Source organism: Falco naumanni, chromosome 4 (assembly GCF_017639655.2).
Source record: "Falco naumanni isolate bFalNau1 chromosome 4, bFalNau1.pat, whole genome shotgun sequence".
In the NCBI taxonomy this organism is placed as follows: Eukaryota; Metazoa; Chordata; class Aves; order Falconiformes; family Falconidae; genus Falco; species Falco naumanni.
In genome coordinates this window covers 76,472,811-76,495,843 of record NC_054057.1, presented here as the reverse complement: position 1 = coordinate 76,495,843, position 23,033 = coordinate 76,472,811, and the positions used below count along the sequence as shown (strand labels likewise).

General features: G+C 50.8%; 1 protein-coding gene and 1 long non-coding RNA gene across 6 annotated transcripts in view; both read right to left on the bottom strand.

Annotated features, from left to right (window-relative positions):
• Positions 1–12,672: 12,672 nt before the first annotated feature.
• LOC121087919 lies at positions 12,673–14,396 on the bottom strand. The gene is made up of 2 exons (XR_005827788.1): positions 13,108–14,396; positions 12,673–12,984 (listed from the first exon to the last, which is right to left on the bottom strand). It is a non-coding gene; the product is annotated as an uncharacterized LOC121087919 (long non-coding RNA).
• Positions 14,397–15,358: 962 nt separating this feature from the next.
• Positions 15,359–23,033, bottom strand: part of TBC1D24 (TBC1 domain family member 24) — a 30,330-nt gene continuing 22,655 nt past the window's right edge. For all 5 annotated transcript variants that reach the window (XM_040590737.1, XM_040590736.1, XM_040590740.1 and 2 more), the window contains 3 exons: positions 21,321–21,416; positions 20,650–20,884; positions 15,359–19,814 (listed from right to left, as the gene is read on the bottom strand). In XM_040590737.1, coding sequence (XP_040446671.1) covers positions 19,660–19,814; positions 20,650–20,884; positions 21,321–21,416 — 486 coding nt within the window. In that variant the 3' untranslated portion in view covers positions 15,359–19,659. The remainder of the gene's footprint in view (positions 19,815–20,649; positions 20,885–21,320; positions 21,417–23,033) is intronic.

The following is a 23,033-nucleotide window of genomic DNA, read 5'->3' as shown; positions in this document are numbered from 1 at the left end:
CCCATGTGCTATGCCCAGTGTCCCATGTGCCGTGCCCCATGCCCCGTGTGCCATGTCCGCAGCGCCGCATCCCCCACACTGCTTGCCACGTGCCACATCCCCGCACCTTGTGCCCTGTGTACCCCGTCCCCGAGCTGTGGTGACCTGCCATGGACTCTCCAAGGGGGATGTAGCTGTGCCCACGGGGCCTTGTGGCTTGGGGTACCCTTTGGGGGTCTCTACCCTCTGCCCTCCACCTTCTCCTGGGGTCTCGGCAGCATCCCGCTGGGGTTCCCCATCTTCCCTGCTCCTCTCCCTGGCGAGTCTCCTGCTCCCTCGCACATTGGTGGCCAGTGCCTCCAGCCTATCCTTCTCCCCCAGGGCTGGACAGGGATGGGTGGGCTGGGTTCAAGCTAGGGTATCACCTCACCACGGGCACTGCTCCCCACCCCACTGTGGGCAGGGTGCAGGCGACCCCTTCCAAGCCAGCCTCCTCCCAAAACATCCCAGAAAGGTACTGCTACAGCCCGTCCTACAAGGGTGACTGGTGCCATTTCTGTTACCCAAGATATTCTAGAAAAAAGCCATGTTAATTTTGGATTTGGGGTGCTCATTAACGGTTGCCTGTGCCTGCTTTGCTGCTGCCACAAATCCTGCTGGTCTTCTGATGTCCTGAAATACCAGATCTCTTAATTAATTGAGGGCCACCATCTTTTTCCCATTGTTGCCACTCTTCTGGACACCTCAGCCTTGTCAAAGCCTACAGGGAAGGTGAGAACAGGATTTGAGCCCTGCGTGGCAGATTCCCTGGCCCAACACAAGAACACAGACGGCTCCATCACTGCGACAGGCAGAGGTGGCAGGTACTCGCTGGGGACTGGCTCCGACAGAGATGGGCTTCCAGCAGGCTCTGCCGCTGGGGCTTCACGGGGCTGGCGGCAGGACAAGTGCAGAGCTGGTGGGAGGGGAGGAGAGGGCTCTGAGGGGTCCCAGTCCCGAGCCCTGGCAGAGGTGGGTGCAGGGGGGGCTGCGGGTCACGTGTGGAACACACCACTGCTACCACTGTCACCATCATCACTGCCACCACTATTGCCATCGCTGCCAGCACTAGCACCACCACTGCCACAATCACCACACCACTGTGACCACCATCACCACTCCCACCATCACAGCCACCACCATCACAGCCACCACCATCACACTGCTTTTCCTGCAGTGTTGCACCCTGGGATGCTTGTCAGCATGGTACTGTCATCGCTGCTGTGATGGCGGTGGCTGTCATCACTAACCAACACTTTCAGCAGCCCCAGTGAACATTAGGAAGCCTTTCACTGGGGCAGGGACAATTCCCCCTGCAGAGGACCAGAGCGATTGCTTTGATGGGTGACTTTCTCACCCCTCAGGCACTGGTGGCACTGACAGTTTGTTCACCAGGCTCTGGGCTGGTGAGGGGAGCAGGGACCGGCGATGCCTCATCCCACTCCTCACGCTGAGGTCTGTGCCAGCCCAGTGCCCACTCGGGCTTTGGCTGCATCCCCCGGAGCAGCCGTCTCTCCCAACTCTGTGCCCAAGCGGGCTGCGGTGAGGGGTCCCTGTGGGGCGCAGAGCCTGGGCAGAGAGCGGCACAAGCGTCCTGGCTGACAGGGATGAGCCAGTTGTCTGCCCCTGTGGGATTTATCTGTGAAGCCACTGCATGATGGGTGCTGACGTGGCATGGCAAGGGCTTCAAAGCCCCAGGGACAGCCATGGCCTGGGGCAACAGCATCATCGACACTTGGAGCAGGGACCCAGGGAGCAGGGTGGATGAATTTGAGGGGCCCCCAGAGGATGCTTTTCCCCCTGTGCCTCCGGGCATCCGCTGTCACCAAGGTCTCCCAGTGCTGCTCCTGGGTGCCACCTGGTAGCCCCAGCTGCCTGATGGAGTGGGTCCCACGACCCCATGTGCATCGCGCTGCCTTCTCCTCTCCCTGTGCCTGGCGCCGTGCCAGCTGGCTGCCCTGTGCCTGCTGCCCCTCGCCACTGGTAGCTTCCCACAGATCATCCGGCACCGTCTCCGCGCCGTCGCTCCCATCCGCCTGGTGAACAGCCATCACCCGCAAACAAAGAGCCTCCCTGTAGCAGCGAGCTCACGAGTTGTGGCAGCGGCCGCGCTTTGGGGATGCCGTGTCTCCAGGAGGGCTGAGCGCCGGCTCCATGCGACGCCCCAGGGGCCGAGCTTCCCTCCTCCACGCTTCGGAGCTGCAGGATGTGGGGAGTCTTCTTTGCCCCCGTGCTGTGGTCACAGCCAAAATCTCAGGGTGCTCAAGCACCTCGAGCCAGGCCCTCTTGCCTTTTCCCCCTTCTTCCTCCACCTCCTCCTCTTCCTCCCATGCTCGCCATTTGGGGCTCCTCAATGGTTCTGGGTCTTTGTTCTCCAGCACTAAAGGTCTAATAAATTGATTGGGTTTTCACCAGAAATTGCTGATTCACAGAAAGGATACATTTTTAATGCTTTTGCCAATGCTTCCTTCCAAAAGATTTCATTTTACATTTCCTCCCATGTCTTGTATTTATTTAGCCCCTCAATCCCCCTCTCTTCACCCTGCCGCTGGAGCCGGCCAGGCAGAGGCAAGGAGAGGACATGGTGGGGCTGGCATGGCTCCTGCTGCACGTCCCAGCGCAGACATGCTCCACTCTTTGGGATACACATGCAGGGAAGGTCTGGGTGCTGGGAACGGGAGCATCCATCTCCTTCCATCTGCCTGGGACTGCCCGATCCTCCTCCACTCACGCCACATGACCCTGGCCTGACCACAGCTAACGGAGGGACCATGTGCTGAGCATCCTCCTGGGATGCCCACCGAACCACGCTGGTTGCCCCAGGTGTGGCTGTGGTGGGTGGAGTGGGAGGACATGAGGTTGTATAAGGCCCACGTGAGTCAGAGGAGGGGAAGGACTGTTTGGATGATGGTGACAGCACGTGTAACCTTGCCTGGCTCCCTGCCATGCCCTGGTGCTGGGCAGGCTGCAGGGGGTATCCAGGAATAATTTAATGCTACTAAATCCTTTCTACACCATTGCTGTTTAAAAGCACAGTATTGCCACCGTCACTCTGCTGCTGCCGCTGGGTCTCCTGGCCTGTGCAGTGCTGGGCACCGCGTGGCCAGGATCTCTCTCATACCGCTCCTCGAAGCCGGGTCTGCTCTGCCCCCATGGGTGCTGTACCCCACCCAGCCCCCCCCTCCCCCACCCCCCTCAAGGTGTCACCCCTAAGCGGGGTCACCCCCGAGGCTCTCATGCCAGTGCTTGTTCTGCCCTGTGGAAGTCAGGGATGCTTTCTTCCTCAGGGAAACGATGACAAAAGGAGGGAACAGAATTCCGTGCAAAACCAGGAGGCGAACGCAATATCAAAGGCAAAGAGCCAGAAACCCAGAGGCAGAACAACCCAAATTACTGTTCCCACAGCAACTTGCACTCACCCTCCTCACACTGCCAGGCAGGCGCTTACCAGGCTGCCACCGACTGTGCGCACACCCTCGCCATGGGTGCCGTGGCTTTGTCATCTCCAGTTTTGCCTTTTAATTTTGGGCTGGATTAACCCTGCTCCGTGTGCGTGTCCAATGGTATTGCATGTCACTGCACCAAACGCAACCAAAGGGTGATTTTAGTTTGTCCATTCCCATCCCAAGGAAGGGAGAAGAGGGCTGAGATGGGTTTTCCAGCAGGTGCAAGCTCTGGGTGCCACCACCTTTCTGGGGGGCACTTTCTGAGCAGCCTTATGGTAGATGCCTTTCCCACCATGCTGGGACCATGCACCCATCCTTGCATGGACAAAATGTGCTGGAGAGCGGTTTAACATGGGGGTCCAGCTTTTGTTGGCTGCTTTTAGCAAGCAGGAGCTGGCTGCAGGCTGCTTGGTGCTGCCGATGAGACACCAGGGCTGCTTCTCCGCCCTGGCCCTGGCTGGCTTTTGGCAAGCTGGATCAGCCGTTTGCCAGGGGACCTGTACCCGCCCCAGGCTCCTGGTTGTCAATGTTGTAGTGATGCCAGCAGCTTTGCCCATGTCATGAAGCAGGGCTGGAAGGGGTCTGGGAAGCCAGGTGGGAACACCCTGCCCCTCCAGCAGGTCCAGGCATGGAGGTGCTGGCATGGAGGTGCGGCGTTGCAGGAGAGGGGTGCTTTGGCAGGGGATGCTCTGGCCACCTGGTCCTCCCAAGGGGATTTGGTGTCAATGCGTTAAAAATGCTCTGTACCTCCCAGGGCCCCACAGCTTGGTCCACAACAAGCCCAGGTGAGCTCTCGGCCAGGGCTGGGGAAGGGGGTCTGATGGGGTCAGGGGAGCTGAGCTGGTGCCAGAGGCGGGGATGGGAAAAGCAGGGCTGCCAGTGGACCTGTCACCCTCAGCCTCAGCAGCAAACACTTGCCAGCAATGGAGCAAGCCTGGCTGGAGCATTTCCTTGTTTGGCATCTCCTGCGGAATCTCACCAAAATCACAAGCCGGAGTCACGGGGCTCAGAGGGGAGACACACCGTCCCTTGGTTGCTCCTTGCTCCCTGTGTCCCAGGGGTGACACTGTCTTCCAGGAGGTCAGGACCTTGGCTGATTTGTAAATGCTCTTCTCTTGCTCTACTTGGATCTTAATTAACTGATTTCCATCCTGGTCAGTTAACTCCTTCTTATCTGGGACACTACCTGGTGCTAGACTTCTTGATGAAGCAAATTAGGGTCCTCTAATTCTGTTTGGTTTTGTTCTGTTCTATTCTCATCATCTCATCACATCTCATCTCATCTGATCTCATCTCATCTCATCTGATCTCATCTGATCTCTCTGTCCAGGACTTTCCTGCCCTATATAAAACCTCTCTTCTTCCTCTTTTCCATGTCATACTTGTGGCCGAATGCAGCTGGGAGATTATCCTTGTTTCTACAATTTCTTCAGCTCCTGGGGACAGTGCAAAGAAAAGCTGGGTTTTTTTCCACTGTCCTTTTCCTGACATGCCCCATCAGGGGGCAAGGAGGAAGAGCTCTCCAGGACCATGTGCTGGTCTTCATCCTTCCTTCCACAGGGCATCCATTCCTGGACTCCAGCACTCAGCTGGCAGCTGGGATCAGCCAGGGCTTCTCACGAGGAGGATCTGCCCATGGTTTGAAAATAGCATTTATTTGCTCTGGGTTACCATAGTTACTCATGGAAGTCGCACGGCGCTGCTTCTGCTGCTTGCTTGGGCGATTCTCTCCAACACGGCACAACCAGCTAAGTTTATGTTCGAATGGACCCACGGAAATAGCTGGAATATCTTGCGTATTGGCTGAGCTCTGCATGGCATGCCCCAGCCACCCCTCACGCCTTTCAGCAACCCTCTCGTTAAAGTGCTGGATGCACCTGCAGTGCTGTAGCAGATTTTGGGGTTTTGATCACCGGTTTAGCTTTGCTAGGAGGAGCCAACGTGGTTTTCCCAGTGCCGAGCCTGTACTCAGGCTGCATCTCGGAGCTCTTGAAGACAAATACTGAGAGCCAGCACGGCAAACCTCCCCGCTGCTACCCCACGCCTGGTTTTTGGGAGGCTGGTCTGCAAATGGGGGACAGGAGCAGCTGATGTGTCCTGGAAAGACACTTTGGGAGCGACAATGCTTGGTGAGACGGGAATGTAGAGTGCTGCTCTCCCACGGGCTGGAAGCTGATGGTGATAACTCTTCAATCAACAGTGACCAGCAGCTCAGCACGTAAAGCACTGTCCATGTTTGTATTACTCTGCACAAGCGATAGAGCTTGTCCTTGATGTCACACCTGGCAGAAGCGAGTTCCAGCAAAGTGAGTGGGAGGGATGCCTGGTGGCTGGAAGCCACATCTGGGGCTGTGCTCCCATGCAGAGACACCCAGAGCAGTGTAAACCCAAAGCACGGGTTGGTCCAGCACCAGAGCCTCCAAACCGTGGGATTTTCCTGCAATGCTTGCCGGAGCAGGTGGTGTTTGTTACCTTGCCCACAGAGACGGCAGACACCATCCCATGTGGGAGAGCCAGGAGGCCACCAGGGATGCAGCTGGACTCTCCTGCCCACAGCTGTTTCCCTGCCGTCCTGGGAGCCCAGCAGGCAGCTGCCCAGGGGTGGCAGGTGCCTGGAGTGGGCAGCGCAATGGGGACAGGACGTGGCAGGGCAAGGCAAAGCCCACAGTGCTGCGTGCCAGCTGCACAGCCACCTCTTTTTGGGGATGGAGCTGCCCGTGGATGCCGAGAATGGGCAGCCACGGGGAGCCAAGGAAGAGAAGCCTGATTTTGGGTCATTGCTCAGCACCCATGCTCGGTTTTGGGGAGAAAGCACGCGCTGGTTTCTACCAGGAAAGGCGAGGGCAGGGGCTTTCTGCTGCCCGGACAGGAGCTGCTTCGGAGCCTTGTGCCGGGCTGCCCTGAATCTGTCCTTCATCCCTGGGCTGGGACAGTGCCATGGCTCTGCCTCCACTCCACAAACCCGCTCCTCCTCCATGCTGCCAGCTCTCCCTCAGCCTGCAGAGCTGGCAGGCGGAGAGGGAAATAAAACCTTGGCTGGCTGGCAGGACACACCGCCTTTCTGCAGAGCTGCTGCTGCCATGTGGCGAGGCAGCTGAGAAAATCGCTGTCTTTCTGCTCTGAGCTGTGCCAAGGCAGGAGCCTTCTCTCCTCTGCCTCCCTGCCTGGCTCAGCTCTCAGCAGAGTATCCCACTACGAATTAGCAAATTAAATCAAATCCCTCTGGAACTTCCCAGGTATTCCCACAGGGCTGCTCTGCTTTTGGCTCCTTCAGCCTTGGCTCTTGCACTCTGATGGAGCATCATCTCTGGCATGCTGCCTTCGGCTGGCTGCTGTGCTGTGCCAGCCTCTCCCCTGGGATTCTCATGCCTGTGGACCCCTCAAAAACTAGAGATGAGATTGAGCCGATGTCGGTGCTGCCAGCTTGGTGGCAGCCAGCTGGGAGCCCCCAAAGCTCCTCTCCTCTGGGGCTCATCGGACACAAGGTACCCCTGCCTCCTGCACACACTTCTCTGCTGGGTTTGACTAATACATGTAGAAAAGGGTATTTTTAACTGGGTGGATAAATTCGCCAAAACAGGGTTAGATTATTCCCAATAACCGTTCTATACATGAGTCGGGGTGACCAGTTTGCCTGCAGTTGTGTTTCTGGGTGTGGGTGCTGGCAGCATCCCAATCCTGCTCTGCCTGGCTGGAGAGTCCATGGGCACCGTGCTCTGGCCCCTGGCAGCCTCTGTTAACTCACGATGGGGCACAACACCCCTGCGCCCTCACCTCCCTGCCCAGCTGTCGGGCAAAGGATGCAGTAGCCAGCTCTGCCAGCAGCTGTCCCAGCCATGTCCTTGCTGCCTATGAGCACCCAAACCAAAATGCTGCAGGTGAGCCAAATCAAACAACGCTTGGTTATCATGTTGCTTTAAAAAAGGTAAACTGAAAGGGAGAAGGAACATGTTTGGCTTTGTTATTTCCCTCTCAGGCTGTTATTTCTCTGCCTGGATTGCTGGGGAACGGGAGCTGCCTGCTGAGCCTCGGCTGGCCCCAGAGCCGCTGCCGGGCAAGGCACGAGGCCGGTTTATTTTAAGAGTAATTTTTCTGTTTCCTGGGTTTCACATCTCTCTTGCAGGCAGTTCCTCTCCTACAACGCCCGATGTGCAACGTTGCACCAGTACGAGCGGACGGTTGGCTAATCACGGGATAAAGCGCACATCTGCTTATCTGAGCTGCCCGGAGCCCCGTGCCCGGGCGGGTGGCCACGCGGTCCCCACTGGGCTGTGCCGGCACGCGGGCCATGGGGACCAGCGCCTGCTTCCCAGAGCATGGGCACCTCACTGGGAATGAGCATCTCATCAGGAACGAGCATCTCATTGGGAATGAGAGAGACCGCTGCGATGCAGGAAAGGTTCCAGGGGTGGGAGGGACGAGTTTCTGTTCCCCTTGGGCTGCAGAAAATGATTGCAAACCCCTGCTGTGCAAAATTCACAGCCTGAGGGTGGTGGGCTGGGCTCAGCTTCCAGGGCCTCCCCGTCCTGTCCCTGCCTTTGTGTGTTGCCTTCTCCTCTACACCTCCAGAAAGTGCTGGTGCTTGCAGCCATGGTCATACCCAGCCCCTGAAAAGTGTATTTTAGAGCCACCTTGCAGAAGAGAGAAGAAAAAGCACAACATTTCCCCATCAGTCCCAGCTCCGGTGCTGGGACTTGCCGGACCAGGGCGGCTGGGCCAGCTCGGCACGCAGCTGTGATGGGGAATGAGCAGCGAGTGTCTCTGGCTGCTGCAGTGGGGGAGGACAGAGGCAGGGCCAGGAGGGACCACGGTCTGTGGCAGCCTGGGGCTGTCACAGCCTTTCTCCGGGGTGCCAGAGGCAGGCTGGGGATGGTGCTGGGGTTTCCTTCACTCAAGCTCATCCTTGGCCGTGATGGCCACGGATCAAATACCTCCTCTGGAGGAAGCTCCGACAAGCCTAGTCAAATATGGGCTTAATCAGATCGTTTTGCTATCCTAGCAAAGAGAAAAGACACAAGGTAATCCAGAGACCTCTAAAGGCTCCAGTGCAAGTTTCCGGCAGAGCTGGGAGCAGGTGGGTTACCTGTGGGTTCTTACTATCCTTTTATATTTGTTTTAGAGGCACACGCCAAGCCTCAGCCAAAGGCAGGGTCCAGCTGTGCCAGCCACAGATGTGCTGCCCTCCAGGGCAAAATAACTAAGAAAGATGATGTTTGGTAGGAGAAATTACAGTGTGCCACGGACCTGCTCACCTCAGTGCCACCAAAGCGGCAGATCTGGACCATGATCCCAAGGTTTCCACCGCCAGTCTTCTGCCTTTTTAGGCTGGTTGTCTGTCACGGGCTCAGCAGGCATTGCCTACTGCAGGGATGCAGCGAGATCTCGAATTTAGGCTTTTTACAGGGAACAGAGAGGCATGACATTAACCAGCAGGTTTTGAAGAAGGTACAGCCAAGACAACAAAGTTCCGTGGATGGGGATGAAAAGGGCAAGAGCATTTGCAGATGACAAAAGATCACACAGGGATATTGGCTCAGAAAAGGGGAAGAGGTAGAGGAGACTCAGTGGAAATATGTGGGGGACATACGAAAACAATCAGTTCCTCTTTTTGCCATATCCCGTAAGTACAGTAGAGAAATTAAAGGGCAGCATATGTGGAACAGATTAAAAAAACCTGATTTTATGTATTTATTTACTGTCAGGTTTTGAAATACACAGGCATGGTTCCGAAAGCCATGACCGCCATGACATGAAGCCCAACTGATGGGTGACAACGAAGCATCATGTTTTCCAGCACTGCTTTGAGGGTTTTATAAAACCCAAGGGATTTTACAGTAGGAATAAATTCAGCTTTGTGACTCCCTTTGTCTTTTGAGAGAGGGCGAAATACACTTTTAGTCCCTGATGGAAACTGGGACCAGACTGGGATGAATGCATCCTGTGGTGTGCCCACAGCCCAGTCCCATGCAGGGTGAGACAGTGGCTGGACACCCCGGAAAGCAGCGACACCTCCCTGCAACACAGCGGGCTGTGAGCAGAGTCCAGCCCCTTAACTAAGGTGGGGGCAGCAGATCTCCAAGAAGCCAAACATGGCAAGCCAAATCCAGGTTGGGTCTCCATCCTCCCTCCAGGACACATGGCTTGTCCTCATCCCGTCCCCTGTGCGCAGCTGGCTCTGAGCTGGCTGAGCACAGAGGAAAGGGGTGACATGCACGGTCCTGGGCTTCCTCAAGGAACACGCAGTTTCTTCCATAAAGAGATTTTTTTCCCCATCAGCTGACACAGTCAACATCACACGGGGCAGCCTGAGCTCAGGAATAGCTCATTCTTTAAGATCGCCTGTACAGCTCCATATATATTATGTACTTGGTGCCTGTGCATCAGCACCTTCACCCAAGCTATTGCTTTTTCCGGGGGCCCTTCTCATCCTCGTGGTCCACCCCACCCCTCCCCGTTTCCATCCTTGCAGAAAAGCTGCCGTGTGCCGGAGTGGCCGGGCAGAGCCTGCGGCACTTGGCTCTCCACCGCTCACCCACCGGGAGACACGGGCGAGGGGCTCCCTGCCAGGGTGGGGGCGCGGCAGCCCGATGCCCTGCACCTCCCCGGGGAGCCCATGGCCCACCCGCAGTCGCGTGCCCCCCTGCAGAGAAATCAGCAGGAAACATTTGATGGGGATGTAGAGATTTTTGGCCCCCAGGGACTTTCAGGGCAGATCCGCCCATCGTGTCAGTGCCACCAGCAGCAGGGAAGCCCAGTTCAGGGTGAGGGTCTTCAGAGAAAACACTGGGGGTTGTTCGAGGCCAGGGCAGAGCCTCAGGCTCCGAGGACACTGGCTGGCTCTGGGTTCCAAGTGAGACCTGCTGGACAATCCCCAGTCACGCAGCCCTGGGAGAAGGGAACCCCCGGGCCCATGATGCCTGAGGACAGGAGGGACAACACTGGTCCCGTGGCCTTGGCCCGAGCTGGGGGACAGGCTTTGCTGCAGCAGCGCCCATGGCCACGGAGGGCTTGCTAAGAGCGGCATGTTTCTGCAAAAGCACTGCCCAGAAATTCAAAGATTTCTAAGTTTTCCCTCTTTCTTGTGCTCCCAGCGCAACTCTTTTGCCCGGGAGGAGGTTGTTCATCGTCATTCATCGTGTGCCTTTCGCCAGCCCCAGCAAGCAGCCGGATCTCCCAGCCCTGCACTTCTGACCTCGTGCAGCCGTTTCCCAGTCTCGTTTAACCTCTGCAAGTTCTTCTGGTTAGTAGTGTGCAGATTAAACATTAAGCCCTTAAAAACATCCTTTGCCTCAAAAAAACAGCATAAAGGAAGGGCAGGAACTGGCTAGGACAGACGGTCATGAGAGCGTACCCTTGTCGTGTGTACAAGGAAACACAGATCCAGCCCCTGCAAGTAGGTTCTGGCTGCATGAGAGACCGATCACAGCAGAGGTCATGAGACACAATTCAGGCCAAAGGCTTCTGCTTCGAGGTTGTTTATGCTGGTTTATGGGCCAAAAGCCTGCCTTCCCTTTTCTTTTTTGGGCAGCCCTGGACCCTGGTCTTTGCTAACAGCTCTTTAGGGCAGCCTGGGAATCGGGGTGGGCACCCGCTGGAGATCGCTCTGACCCAGGGAACGGGCTTGAGTGAGCATCAGCTCCCAGCACGCTGCCCCTCCCAAATACAAGCTAGAAATCCTCTCCAAGATGCCACTCTGAGCCTGAGGCAGCTCCAAAACCATCAGAGGGTTAAGCACAAGGTAGGCAGCCACCCTGGAAAGAGAAGTGCTTTGACTCTTCCTTGGAGACTCTACACTTGCCCCTACCTCCACCCCCAAGGCTGAGCTGAACACACATTCATCAAATTTCCTCTGCTAGTCAGTTATTCCCAGCTGCGGTTTCCACTTCTGCAGTTTCAAAAATCTGTAGATGACTCTGTTATTGCTCACTAGGGAAGGAAGCTGTCCCAAGAAGACCCACACCCTCAGAAACGCTCAGTTACGGTTGCGTAGAGCCCTCCAGTCCTTGAAGCTAAACTGCTCCCTTCAGAGTCAACAGTTTGTGAGTGGGAAACAAACCCAGGCGTACAACCCACAGCGTGGCTGCAAGCAAAGTTGTGACTTTGAGCAATGCTTTGCCTTTATCTGCCCCCAAGGAGGGCAGCACGATCCCACAGCTCGTAGGAGCTGCAGCTGACGAGCTGGCAGCCTAAGGGAAAGCATAAGGAACTTGGGGATAGATGCTATGGCAGCTGGTAAAAATTAGGCAGATCCTTAGAGGAAAAGAGCATCAACAAGTATTTCTGTGAGCGGTGGAGCTGCTGAAATCAGTTTCCCCTACCTTTGTCTCCAGGGTGGGTAACTAGGGGTGGGGGGAGGCAGTACCAGAGGCTTGCTTCCCGGTTCTGTGAGACAGGCAGCCAAACCTGGAGCAACTCAACATGTCTGAGACTTTGCTTCCTCTTCCCCCTGTTAAATTTGCGTGAGTGTGGCCAGGAGGAAGCCGAAGAGGAAGGTCACAGCCAAAGCGCTGCAGGGAGGCAGCAGGGAAGGCTGGACTCTGCTGTCCCACCGTCCCCCCACGTTCTCTCTACGTGCTGTCCTCCAGATGAGTGGAGCGGGTGGCTGCGGCATGCTGCATTGCTTGTGGAAGCAAAGCCGGCATGTGGCAAAGCTTCTGTGGGTGCTGAGATGACAGAAAGGATGGATGCACATACACCCATCTTGTCAGCCCAACCGGCCCCAGCTGCAGGGCTCACAGCTCAGCCAGACCCCCACGGCCACCAGCCTCGTGCTGCCCGAGCAGGCAGAAGCTGCCCTCCCGCTGCCGAGGGCCATCACCACTGAGCACGTATGACCCAGCATGCGAGACGTCAAGGGACAAACCACCGGCCTGGATGCAGCTGAAGCCCCTACACGGCTCAGCAAACAACTCCTGAAGTTTCAGTCCTAAACCTCCCTTGAACAGAACTGGACAAGGTGGTGCTCTGCAGGGTTCATAGCAGGCAGCCACCCCTGCTCTAGCTGCGGTCTTTGTTGGGCTTGAGTTCAGAGCCTCAGCGAGACGAGTCTACCAAAGCATGGCATTCTCGGACCCTGGCAGAAGGTAAGCGATGCAGAAGCCCACGTGTAACGGTTCTGGAAGGGGCAAGGGACTGGTGCCTGAGGCAACCCCTGCAGCACAGCTGAGAGCTTCGCAGTGAGGGGGCAAAAGCTGGTCTTCACATCGACTGAGGGGAGAAGCAGAATTTAAGGAAGCAGAATTTCACAGCATGAGAAGGAACACTTAAAGAGAAATAAACTGTGCCCCAGCCACCGCAAGCGGGAGAGCACTGGCTGCAGCCAGCCGGCCCCGTGGGCTGGTGGAGCCAGCGCTGGCACCGCTCTCTGCAATGCTTACAGGTCAAAACCATGGACTCCCAGTTGTTTATGGCATGGAGGATCCAGCACCCTGCAGCCTGGGAGGACGAGGCACTGATCACTGGCTCGCCGGACTTGCACTCTTCCCTCTGGGTTTCCAAAGCTGCCTCCTTCGCCTCGCAGCTGTGAGAGATCAGGAGGAGGACAAGTCCAGTCAGAAACCCTGCCAGTCAGTGGCAGCTGGAGGGCACAGCCCTTAACTTTGGAGGACAACTTACCCACCAAACGAAACGGGAGGTGACTCACCAAGCAAGCAATGCACTGAAGCTGTGTCAGCAGCTGGGAGATGTGTATCCTGGTTCAGCGACCGTCCTAGCGCCTGATCTACACTTGCGCAAGAGAAGCCAGCACTTGGTTAGCAAAACAGGAGCTGAATGCTCTCAAGTACTGCCTAGCTAAAGTCTGGATCCAGTTCCACCGAGCAGCCGTTTGTGGATTTGAAAACGGTCAGAAGCAGCCACGACACCAGAGCACGGCCAAGGAACTGAGCCACGGCTCTCCCAGCTGCTCATGCAGCGACTCTGCAACCCGAAGTGGTGCTGGGGAGGTGATAGCAAGGCAGGTCTGGAAACACCCAACCGGGTGCTTTACAAGGCAGGAAAACCTTTAAGTTTGCCGCCAGAAGCAGTCTTGTGCCGTCAGCTGGTTACAAAACGTCTCCCAAGGAAGCAGGTATCTGTGTCACATTTACAGAAAACACGGTGCATAGAAAATCCAGGAAAAAAGGCACAATTAGGGAGCATCATGCTCTTCTCATACCACAGCACCATGGCAAGACAGAGGACAGCCTTCCTTTTCAAGGACTTAAGACTCCTCCAGATTAATTATGAACTCCCAAGCCCGTGAGACATCACCCATAGCCTTCCCATCACCAAGCCCTCCAGGTATGATAAAGAAGCTCCCACTACTTGATGCAATCAGGCACAATACTTTCCTTTCAGGTCCTCAGTCACGTAGTTTAAAGTAGCTGTGAGGTTCAAAAGCAGCAGCCTGCATTACTCAGCTCCTCAAAATCCCTCAGTTACATTTTCCTACCACTGAGCACCTTCGTTACTAAGTTTAAAGTCTTGAAAGGAATTGTAAAATTGTGATTTGTGGTATTTAATGCTAAGCTCACTTTTGGAAATCAAGTGAAGAAAGCCTATTCATATGCCTTTTCCCCACTCCCATCTCTTTTAAAAAAATAAGTACTCAGCCTGATAACGTTTACGAAATTCTGAAACTTCTGGCTTGCAAGAATGGATTTACTTGTAATAATAACTATTATAATAGATAAATATGTATTATAGGAAGAAGAGGCTGACACCCAGGCCAAGGGGAACCTCTAGTGGCCACAGGCTTTCTTTGCACAGCACCTCACGGCAGGCAGAGCTGGCAGGAAAATCATCCCTGCAGTTTCTGCAAGCTCAGCAATCCCGCCTTTCCACGTCGCACCTTAGACCTCAGCTTTGCTCTTGGGAACACCCGTGTACAGCAGCATAGGAAGCCCCAGGGCTGTGCACAAGGTGTGTAGTTGAGGTTTGGGTTTTTTGGTGGTTTTTTTTTGTTTTGTTGTTTTTTGTGTTTTGTTTTTTTTTCTTCTTTTTTTCTTTTTCTGCCTGCCAGGAGTTTCACTGAAACCCCAAGAATTTAGTGGAATTTCACTGGAAACTCAAATACTTTTTTTTTTTTTTTTTAACCTTCACCGGTCATTGCATGCAGGGCGTTTCCAAAGGCATTTTGCTCCAAGTATCTTGATATCCTCCTCCAACTCTACCAAGAGGTTCCTGTTAGTTCCCACAAGTCTTAGATTTAAGTTTCAGGCATTGGCAAAGACTAGCCTTAAGTAACAGGAACATTTGTTTAAACCCGTGCTGCTAACTGGAAAGACTCTTTTCAACCACGGCAAAAGGCATCCACACTAGTATCAGGGACATGGGCTGACGTCCAGGTTCAAACTAAGACATCAAGAGGAACAAAAATACTACTTTTAAAAAAGCAGTTCCCCAACCAAGCTGCCTACCTGCTGCCAACAGTCACGTTTGTGCTGGCACAAGTCAGGCACAGCCTCTAGCAAGAGCAGCACTGACTTACAGCAGCTGCAGGGCTCTAGCGGAGTCCAGGACAGCGCTGACATGCAGAGGATGCAATGGCAGCGGTGGCCTGACCCACAGCTTCCAAGCGCTGGTGGCCAGAAGACACCTCTCAACTCCATTTTAAACCCAGGCTGGGCTGGGGCAAAACACACTCTAGACCCACCAAAAGGAAGAAGGCTTATTTCAGAGTTTGCCAATTGAAAGTGTTTTTTGTTTTTTTTTTTACAGTGAGTCTGGCAGCTGACGTTGGTGGAAGCCTTGGGAGGTCTTCTCGCAGTCAGGAGCTGTGCAACGCTCCACTGTAGCAAAGAGTTCACGTGAGCAAGCACGTTCTACAGTTTATTTCTCAGTTTCGGCATGCCATTTGCTATGAGGTCTACGGGAAGGGAAATAACCGAACAAAGGACAAAGTCAGTAGCCCCCACAGTCAAACAACTTTTAATATAATCAAAAATCCTGCACAGTGACAAAAATACCATTGATATAGGGCAGTGATTCCAATGATAGGGTAAAAAACCCATTCAGCAGCACACTACCACTCATCTGAAGAAAAACAACACCCCAAATAATATGCACATTCAACTACGAATAGTCTGAAAGTCACAACAGAGAGCTGGCAGAAAGGCATCTCACCATTAACAGCCGGGTGCCCGAGCCACCCATCCATCCAACAACCGGACTCTGGGTGCTGGTTGCAGGAGCTGAGCGGTTCCAGTGCTGAGGCTGCAGGCGACCTCCTGGTCCCCACAGACCGTGGCACCAGCATCTCTACGACCACTGTATGGTCAGTGGGCAGAGGAGATCATTCCCCATCAAAAATGAGGACGGATTTCCAAGGACAAAGTACACAATTTCAATGCACACACACTAACAGCAGTTGATCGATCTGCAAGTGCCACCCCTCCACAGCTAAGCACGTATCTCTACTGGCAGGAAATTTAACTCTTTAAAGAATAGTCCTGCCCGCCCCTCCAATTTATCTTCAGTTATCTCAACACAGAGGAAATAACAGTTTTCCCCTTCCCTTTGCTAACTGGCTTCTAATAATGAGAGGCCAATTAACATGCTTCATTAGAAAAGGAAGTGTGTCAAAGTGTATGACCCGTAGGAATGACAGTTTGGGTGCAGTGATGAAGTTTGTCCAGCCCGGCTGACAGCTGGAAATAGTTCCTGTGGCTTTCCAAGCTGAAATGCCATTTACAATAAATTCAAGTTTCTGATGTCAAGAGTTTCTAGTCTTTTCTCCTTTCAGGAGAATATTACAAAGCAAAAATGTTCTTGCAGAACTGTGGTAGCTGATGCCCAGCCTTCAGCTCTCCAGCTCCGCTCCAAACAGCTCATCAAGCAACACTGGCACTCTCCACTCTTACTGTCATTGCTGCCATCAGGACTACAAACTACATCAACAGCTGTTCAGAGTTACAATGACCAAAGCACTTCACCACCGGGGTACTTCAGATAACCGATAACTTTCTGATAAGGCGCCCATTGCAGTCATTGTCTTAAAAACCAATCTGCGGTCTCCACCTCAAGAGTTTTGCGTGTAACAAACTGTTGGCTTAATTACATGAACTTTGATACACACTTGGTCAGCAACAACCATCAACTACACAGACACAAAAAATGCCTCTGCTACTGGAAAGAAAGCCAAGTCACAATGATGCTCCTCTAAGGTGTCCCACAACCATAACAAGAATTACACGGGAGGATTTGTGCATGAAAAGGAACATTCATTTTTAGTGAACAAAAGGACTGGGTGAAGATGACACAGCATCGCGCGATTCCTCTTGCTAGATTATTGCAGCCTCTTGCTTATTCAGTCTGTTCAAATTTAAAACACACATACCAGTCCTGCAGGAAGCCTACCGCAGGGTAACGCTGCATCAAACTAAAACCATCCCCGTCACACGTGTGCCAAGGCTGACTTAGCCCTTTTAGCCCCTGCTGTGATTTGCAAACTCCAGTTGCTCTGGGCATTGTGTGTGCTCCAAGCACGTCCACACCAGTTACAAACGCACAGACAGCAGCCGTGAGACGCTGCCAGCCACCCAGCCCAACGCCTGGCTTTAAGAATGAAGATGCCTTTAGCCCCATGCCAGACTGGCTGGCCACCTAGATAAGCTACCAAAAAGGGGCCTTCTGTGGACCTTCTGTGTGTGTGTCAGCAGCTGTACTCCTGGCAGAAGGGATGCTGAGCTGAGGTCTGTGATTTGACTTTTGAAAGACACTTGAGACTCAGATGCCTAAACCTCACTGATTCTTCCGTACTGCTCTCTGGATTCTCACACTAATATCCTATGATGATTTCTGAGCAACTATGAGTTATTTCTGATTTGAAACACCCAAATCCCTGTGCACTAAGAACAGAGCAGGAAAAGGAACAGCGCCTCTTTGACATGGTATGGTACTCCGGTTTCGCTGACATAGCTGCATCCGGCACGGACGGGGAGCAAGAAAAATCACATCACCACTGCCAGCTGCAGGAAAGATTTTGCAGATAAAATCTGTTCATTTTGACTGTAATACTAAACTCCCACAAATCCTACCAACACACAGCTCAAGGGAATTTCTGACAACTTAAGCTGAAAATTAATGCTATTGTGTTTTCAGGTTTTGTTTTATGGTTTGTTTTCCAAGGGAACCTCAGACAAGCTCAAAAGAGAGGAGATATGGACAAAACTGAAATCCCACCTACATTTAAGAGAACCTACTGAACTGGATACATTTTCTGAGTGATTTCTTTTGTCTGAGGAAGCTTGTGAGATACTAGCAAGTGCAAAGTGATACTGCTAGCTTTGGAAAAATAATAGGATGCAGCATCAGCCAGTATCTGTAAAAAGCCAGATAGGACTGTTCAAGTTCTTCCGCAACAAAATATATAAGTAAAGCTGAATTATATCTCTCCTTCCAGTTCAATCAAGTTTACCGTAAACCTATGAAAAGATAGCTGGACAGAACTCACAGAGTGGGAAGTAGGAAAGAGAGGCCCAGTACTGACTCTCAAAATCTAATTGCAAATATAAAAGGTGCAAAAGACATCTTAAATTGTATATGCCGTCTAGTAATTCAAAAAGTTATTCTGACAAATTTAAAATGGCACCTTAAGAAGCAAATCACATTTTTGCCAAGCTTGTTTGTGTACTTTGCAAGAGGCAACATTTTACCAAGACACATGGTATCTTCCTTGATGGCAAGCTAAACAAGCCAACATTAAGACTCACCCGTGACCTTTGAATATTAACATGACCCTGTCCAGCCTAACTGAGATTTTATCAGTACAGATTTTTAATTTTTCCTTTTGATGCTCATCAAGCTTAAGTAGTAATAACATTTCTCCTGCTCTAAAGCATTTTTTTACATTGAACTGCTGAAAAAACCAGCAATTCCTCTTTTCCGTTCATTTTACCTGTTATAAGTCTTCCTAGTGAATTACCCACCAAAGCTTTGACAGCATCCCGTCATATGCTCTGGACTATCCATTGATGTTTATGTATTTGTGCTTCATGTGGGAGAAGTTTTGCAACAGATACTACAAGTTTCAGATAATTGATAATTACCGATAATTAGATAACTAGGCAATTGCCTCCAGACAATACATGCCACAAGGCACGCTTGCAGAGAACTATACAAATTCTCAGGAATGAGCATCATTCAAACCTACTAGAACACTGCTGGAAAAAAAGCATTACCTTTTTCAGGATCTCATCGCTGGTAAGACTCATGATATGGAGAAACAGTGTCACCTAGAGTTCTCCTGGGAAACTCTTCCACTCCCAGAATAATATAACACAGAAGATCTCCCTACCACCTCCCTTCATTTACTTGTGGGGAGAGCATTAAGCTTCTGCATCAACCATGTCTCATTTCCCAAACACGCAGGGATATGAGCACAGTTATTCTCAGATTTAAAGCTCCATTTCAGCTTCCAGGAAAGATGAAGAAAAGGAAGTTTCCAAGCGCTGCATATATGCTCTGGCTGCCTGAAACGTGAGCCTATTTCAAGTCATTATACTGATATGGAACAGGAATGTAAACAAAATTACGCCTTTGAGATATCGCTGTCCAGTCTGGCTGCCTTTCTCAGAGGCAGAGTCCTCATGCAACTGGAATGTGTCAAGGGCTCAGGTACAAGGAGAAGGATAACTAGCAATCATGGTTCTTGTGTGAACTGAGGGCTTTCATAACTTATGGAACTGTACTGATTTGTCTGCACAATGTCTGCTTATAGTAGGGCAATGATTTTATTAACTACTGTTCTACATCAAATCTGAGGTCATTAATGTTCCCTGGGAGCAGACACTTGATATTACTGGCTCAAGCCAGATATCGGTGCCAGTGGCACACAGCTCTACCGTACACCTCAGCCAGCTCTGTGCCTCTGAGGAATTGCATCAAACTACAAAGCTATCCCGTGATATGGACTTGTATCCATCTAGGATGGTTTGAAATCATTACATTTTCATTTTTACCCTAATAACAGGACCTGAATCCAAATCTCTAGAGGTAAACAGCTAAGGAGTTAATCAGATACATTACTTCACCTTGACCTGTCTTAGATAAACTAAGAGTAAACAACTAAGCTCTGCATTCAAGTGTACCACTTAGTAATTACTAAAAAACCACCGAGCCCAGCAGAAATTATGTTCTAACTTGGCTCCTGCATTTGAATTTTTGTTGGGAATCCTAAGACAATTGAAAAACTATTTGATTAATGATAGTCATGTCAACCATTCATGGTGTCCCTGAAGCCCCACACCTCCAAGACAGAGATTTGGAAGCTTTCAGAGCACAGTGGCTGATTATTGAAAGTATTGCAGTGGCTGGTTCTTCCATGGTTCAGATCTGCATCGAGGTAAAGAGCCTGGCCATCACCACCTCCTGTGAAGAGACAAAGGCAAGTGTGAGGGTCTCTGCATTTCTTAGCACGGGAAACTGCTATACAAAAACCGCCCACAGGACGCAAGTGCTTTTCTCATGGGAACATCTGGAAGCCCTAAGTGATGTTTGTTTGCTGTCTTCAGTTGTAACAGAGCATGATCAAATGTACAGCTTTTAAATGACACTATCAGAACTGGATGATTTTTTAAAAAAATTAAAAAAAACCACAGTAATGCAGGGCAGTAAGAGCAAGAAGCCTGATTCAAATGCCTGCATTTAAGATTTATTTTTCAGTGCTGGACGATCTTGGGAGCTACAGCTACCAACTGCATATTTTCCCTCCAGTAAAGAATTCTGTTAGCGGTCAAAAATCAAAGCTGGCAGAAGAACAAGATCAAGAACTAAGCACCCTGGCTTGGTCTTCTAAATCATTAAGAAACATGTCAAGAATTAAAAACATTTTGATTATCTGTGGGTTTATGTCAAGACTCAGAGAGCTTACAACCAGAGAATGCAGTGAAGTAAAATAGATTTAGAGAGAAAAGCCTCAGGGGAAAGTAAGTTCCTCTTCAAGAACTATTTCTCATCACGAATTAGGCAGTATGAAGGTACGGCTGTGCTTAAAGCTGTGAGTTACTACATTACTCTAAAATGCTCGATACGCAAGTTTTCCCACTGAAAATTTTTGTTGGGCAATAATATCAGGTTTTGTTCACGTTCACCTCTAACTGTAGTGATACTGAAATACACACATGGTAAATGTAGGTGACTGTCTTATCTGAGGCAGGTAGGAAGAGCTGGTAGGATATATGCTCAAATTCTCACACTGCCTTACCTATAATGATGCATTCACTGCTGCCAGCCATGAACATGGAGGCTGTTTTGGAAGGCAAGTTGAAGTGGCGAGCTGATAAGAAGGGAGAAAGGCGATCTGAGGGGTCTGATGGAACGCTGCCAGAAGAGAGGGTGCTGGAAGCTGGTGAGGCATGATTTTCCATCTCTGAACCAGCTGTGGCCAGTTCTGGATGTTTTATGATCACCCACTCATAGCGTTCCACTTCTGGCTGCAGCTGCATAGGGGCAGAGAAGAGCAAAGGTGGTTAGTGCACATGCACTACGCAGGCAGCTCTGCACAGCAAAGAACACTGAAACCCCTCAGACTCCACCTGCACGGTGAGTGGTAAAGATTGGATCAAACTGTCTTTTAGGCCAGATGTTATTTTCTTACTTTACACCTTTGCCTTTTGGGTATTTTTAGACTGAAGAAATGATGCCGTGTTTTCCAAGTTATCTTAATACATGTTTCAAGAAAATATTCTGTGCAAGGGAAGGAAAAGCATTACCATGAAACCAAAAAGTAAAATTTTCTCCACATTAGGAGTTCAGGAGAATTTACAAACTAGGAGGGTGTATAACTCAGCCTCTTCAAGTAGAAGGGAAGTAAGAGTGACAGCGGTACAGCAGTTCTGCCTTGCTACTGGGTAATGACAAGAAAATTTTACTCACCCTAAATACAAAGCACTCCCCAGTTCCAAAGAAACTCAGCTTGTTCCCTCCTCGCCTGCGCTCGCTCCAGTCAGTGGACAGATAAGCCCCGCAGACCTAGCACAAACAGCACCGTCAGGAGGCTTTCCGTTGAAGAAGAAAGTGTGTTAAACCAACAGACACCATCATTTCAGAGTCCAGAACTGAAGGTTTTGTATTAGATATTTGATTTTCAAAAATCTCTGTAGCAGTGGATTAAGGCAGCACAAATACTTAGGTCTAAACAGATTTAAACTGCTTTAATCCACTTGTGGGTACCCTTAAACCTCAAGAGTTTCATAAATTATTTCACATACGAGGCCTTAAAGGAGAAATGTTCCAACATAACCCCAGGTACCAAAACACAAATCACTCTGAATTTGTAAAGCCTGACTTCCACTTCCTCATTTTGGCATCCAAAGCAACAGTGTTGTCACAAGTCACAGTATGAGCAGTTCTGCCTGAATATTTTCTGGTCATAAACAGTAGCCTTGGTGGCTTTTTCCATTTCAGACTGTAGGTTAAAATTAGCTTAACTAAGCCAATGCTGAACTAGCTCAGGTATTTAAAGCAGCCTATTCAAACAGCATGGGTTCACTAGTTTCCAATAAAGAAAAACATAGCCTTAGAGGGCTGAGCCTTTCTGTGGAGTCTTTTGTTTGCACTAGAAGAATTTCTCGCTACCAGCAATAAGCATCACTGCCAAGTGGACAGAGACCAAACAATGAAGTTCTAAGAATGGCATGAAAACAACCCTGCTTTTTCACACCCTCCCAGAAACTATGGTTAAACAGATTGTTCTAAGGTATATTTGCCGTTTAGTTTCCACCAGTATTAAAAGCAGAGCTCCTAGGACAAAATTACTGAAGAGCAGGTTTTTTTTAATTTTTTTTTGTATGCATAAACAAAAAGATGCCTCAGAACTCAGTTTCATCTGATATGCCTGAAGTGCATGACAGACAGAAAACCAGAAGACAAATCTTTCTAAAATGTAAAGATGGACATATGAACGAAGAATGAATGTAATCCTTTGGAATAAAAAACACCAACAAAAAACCCCCACCAAAACCCACAACCACCAAACAAGAAACCCCGTATTTTTCTCCTGCTTTTTTGTTTCTACTATTTTTTTTTTGAGGGATAAGAAACGAACCATACTATACAAACCAGTATCACTTACAAAACTAGACTTCTGGCATGCTCCAGGACAAGAGGCAAAATAATAAACATTTTCCCTCTTCCCTTTTGATACCACAGGCATTCTATAAGCCACTGGCATGTCAGTGTAGGCCTGGGATGGCCAGAAACCATACACAGAACTATGAAATGGCATGGGGCGTTAGCATTAGGTAGATGCAAACAAGAGTAGAAATGGGCTTATTTCACGGACAGTCATCCTGCATGAACATAAGTAAAAATATAAGCCCACAGGCTGCACTAATAGCTTAACATTATATACAAAATATTGAAGTCATGCACAGTGGCACAGATAACCAACGCTCGTTACCGAAAGCACCTGTATACTCTCCGTCAGAGGTTCTGGGAAACTTTGTTTTATGGTTTTTTTTCAACAAGAATGAGGTGAAGCTAATATTTCTATTTTCACATTATGTTGTCCTATATTGTCGCACAGAGTACACCAGAGAACAACCACTCATTAAATAAGGCACCTGTGTGCAATCCTCAGGTTCTCAG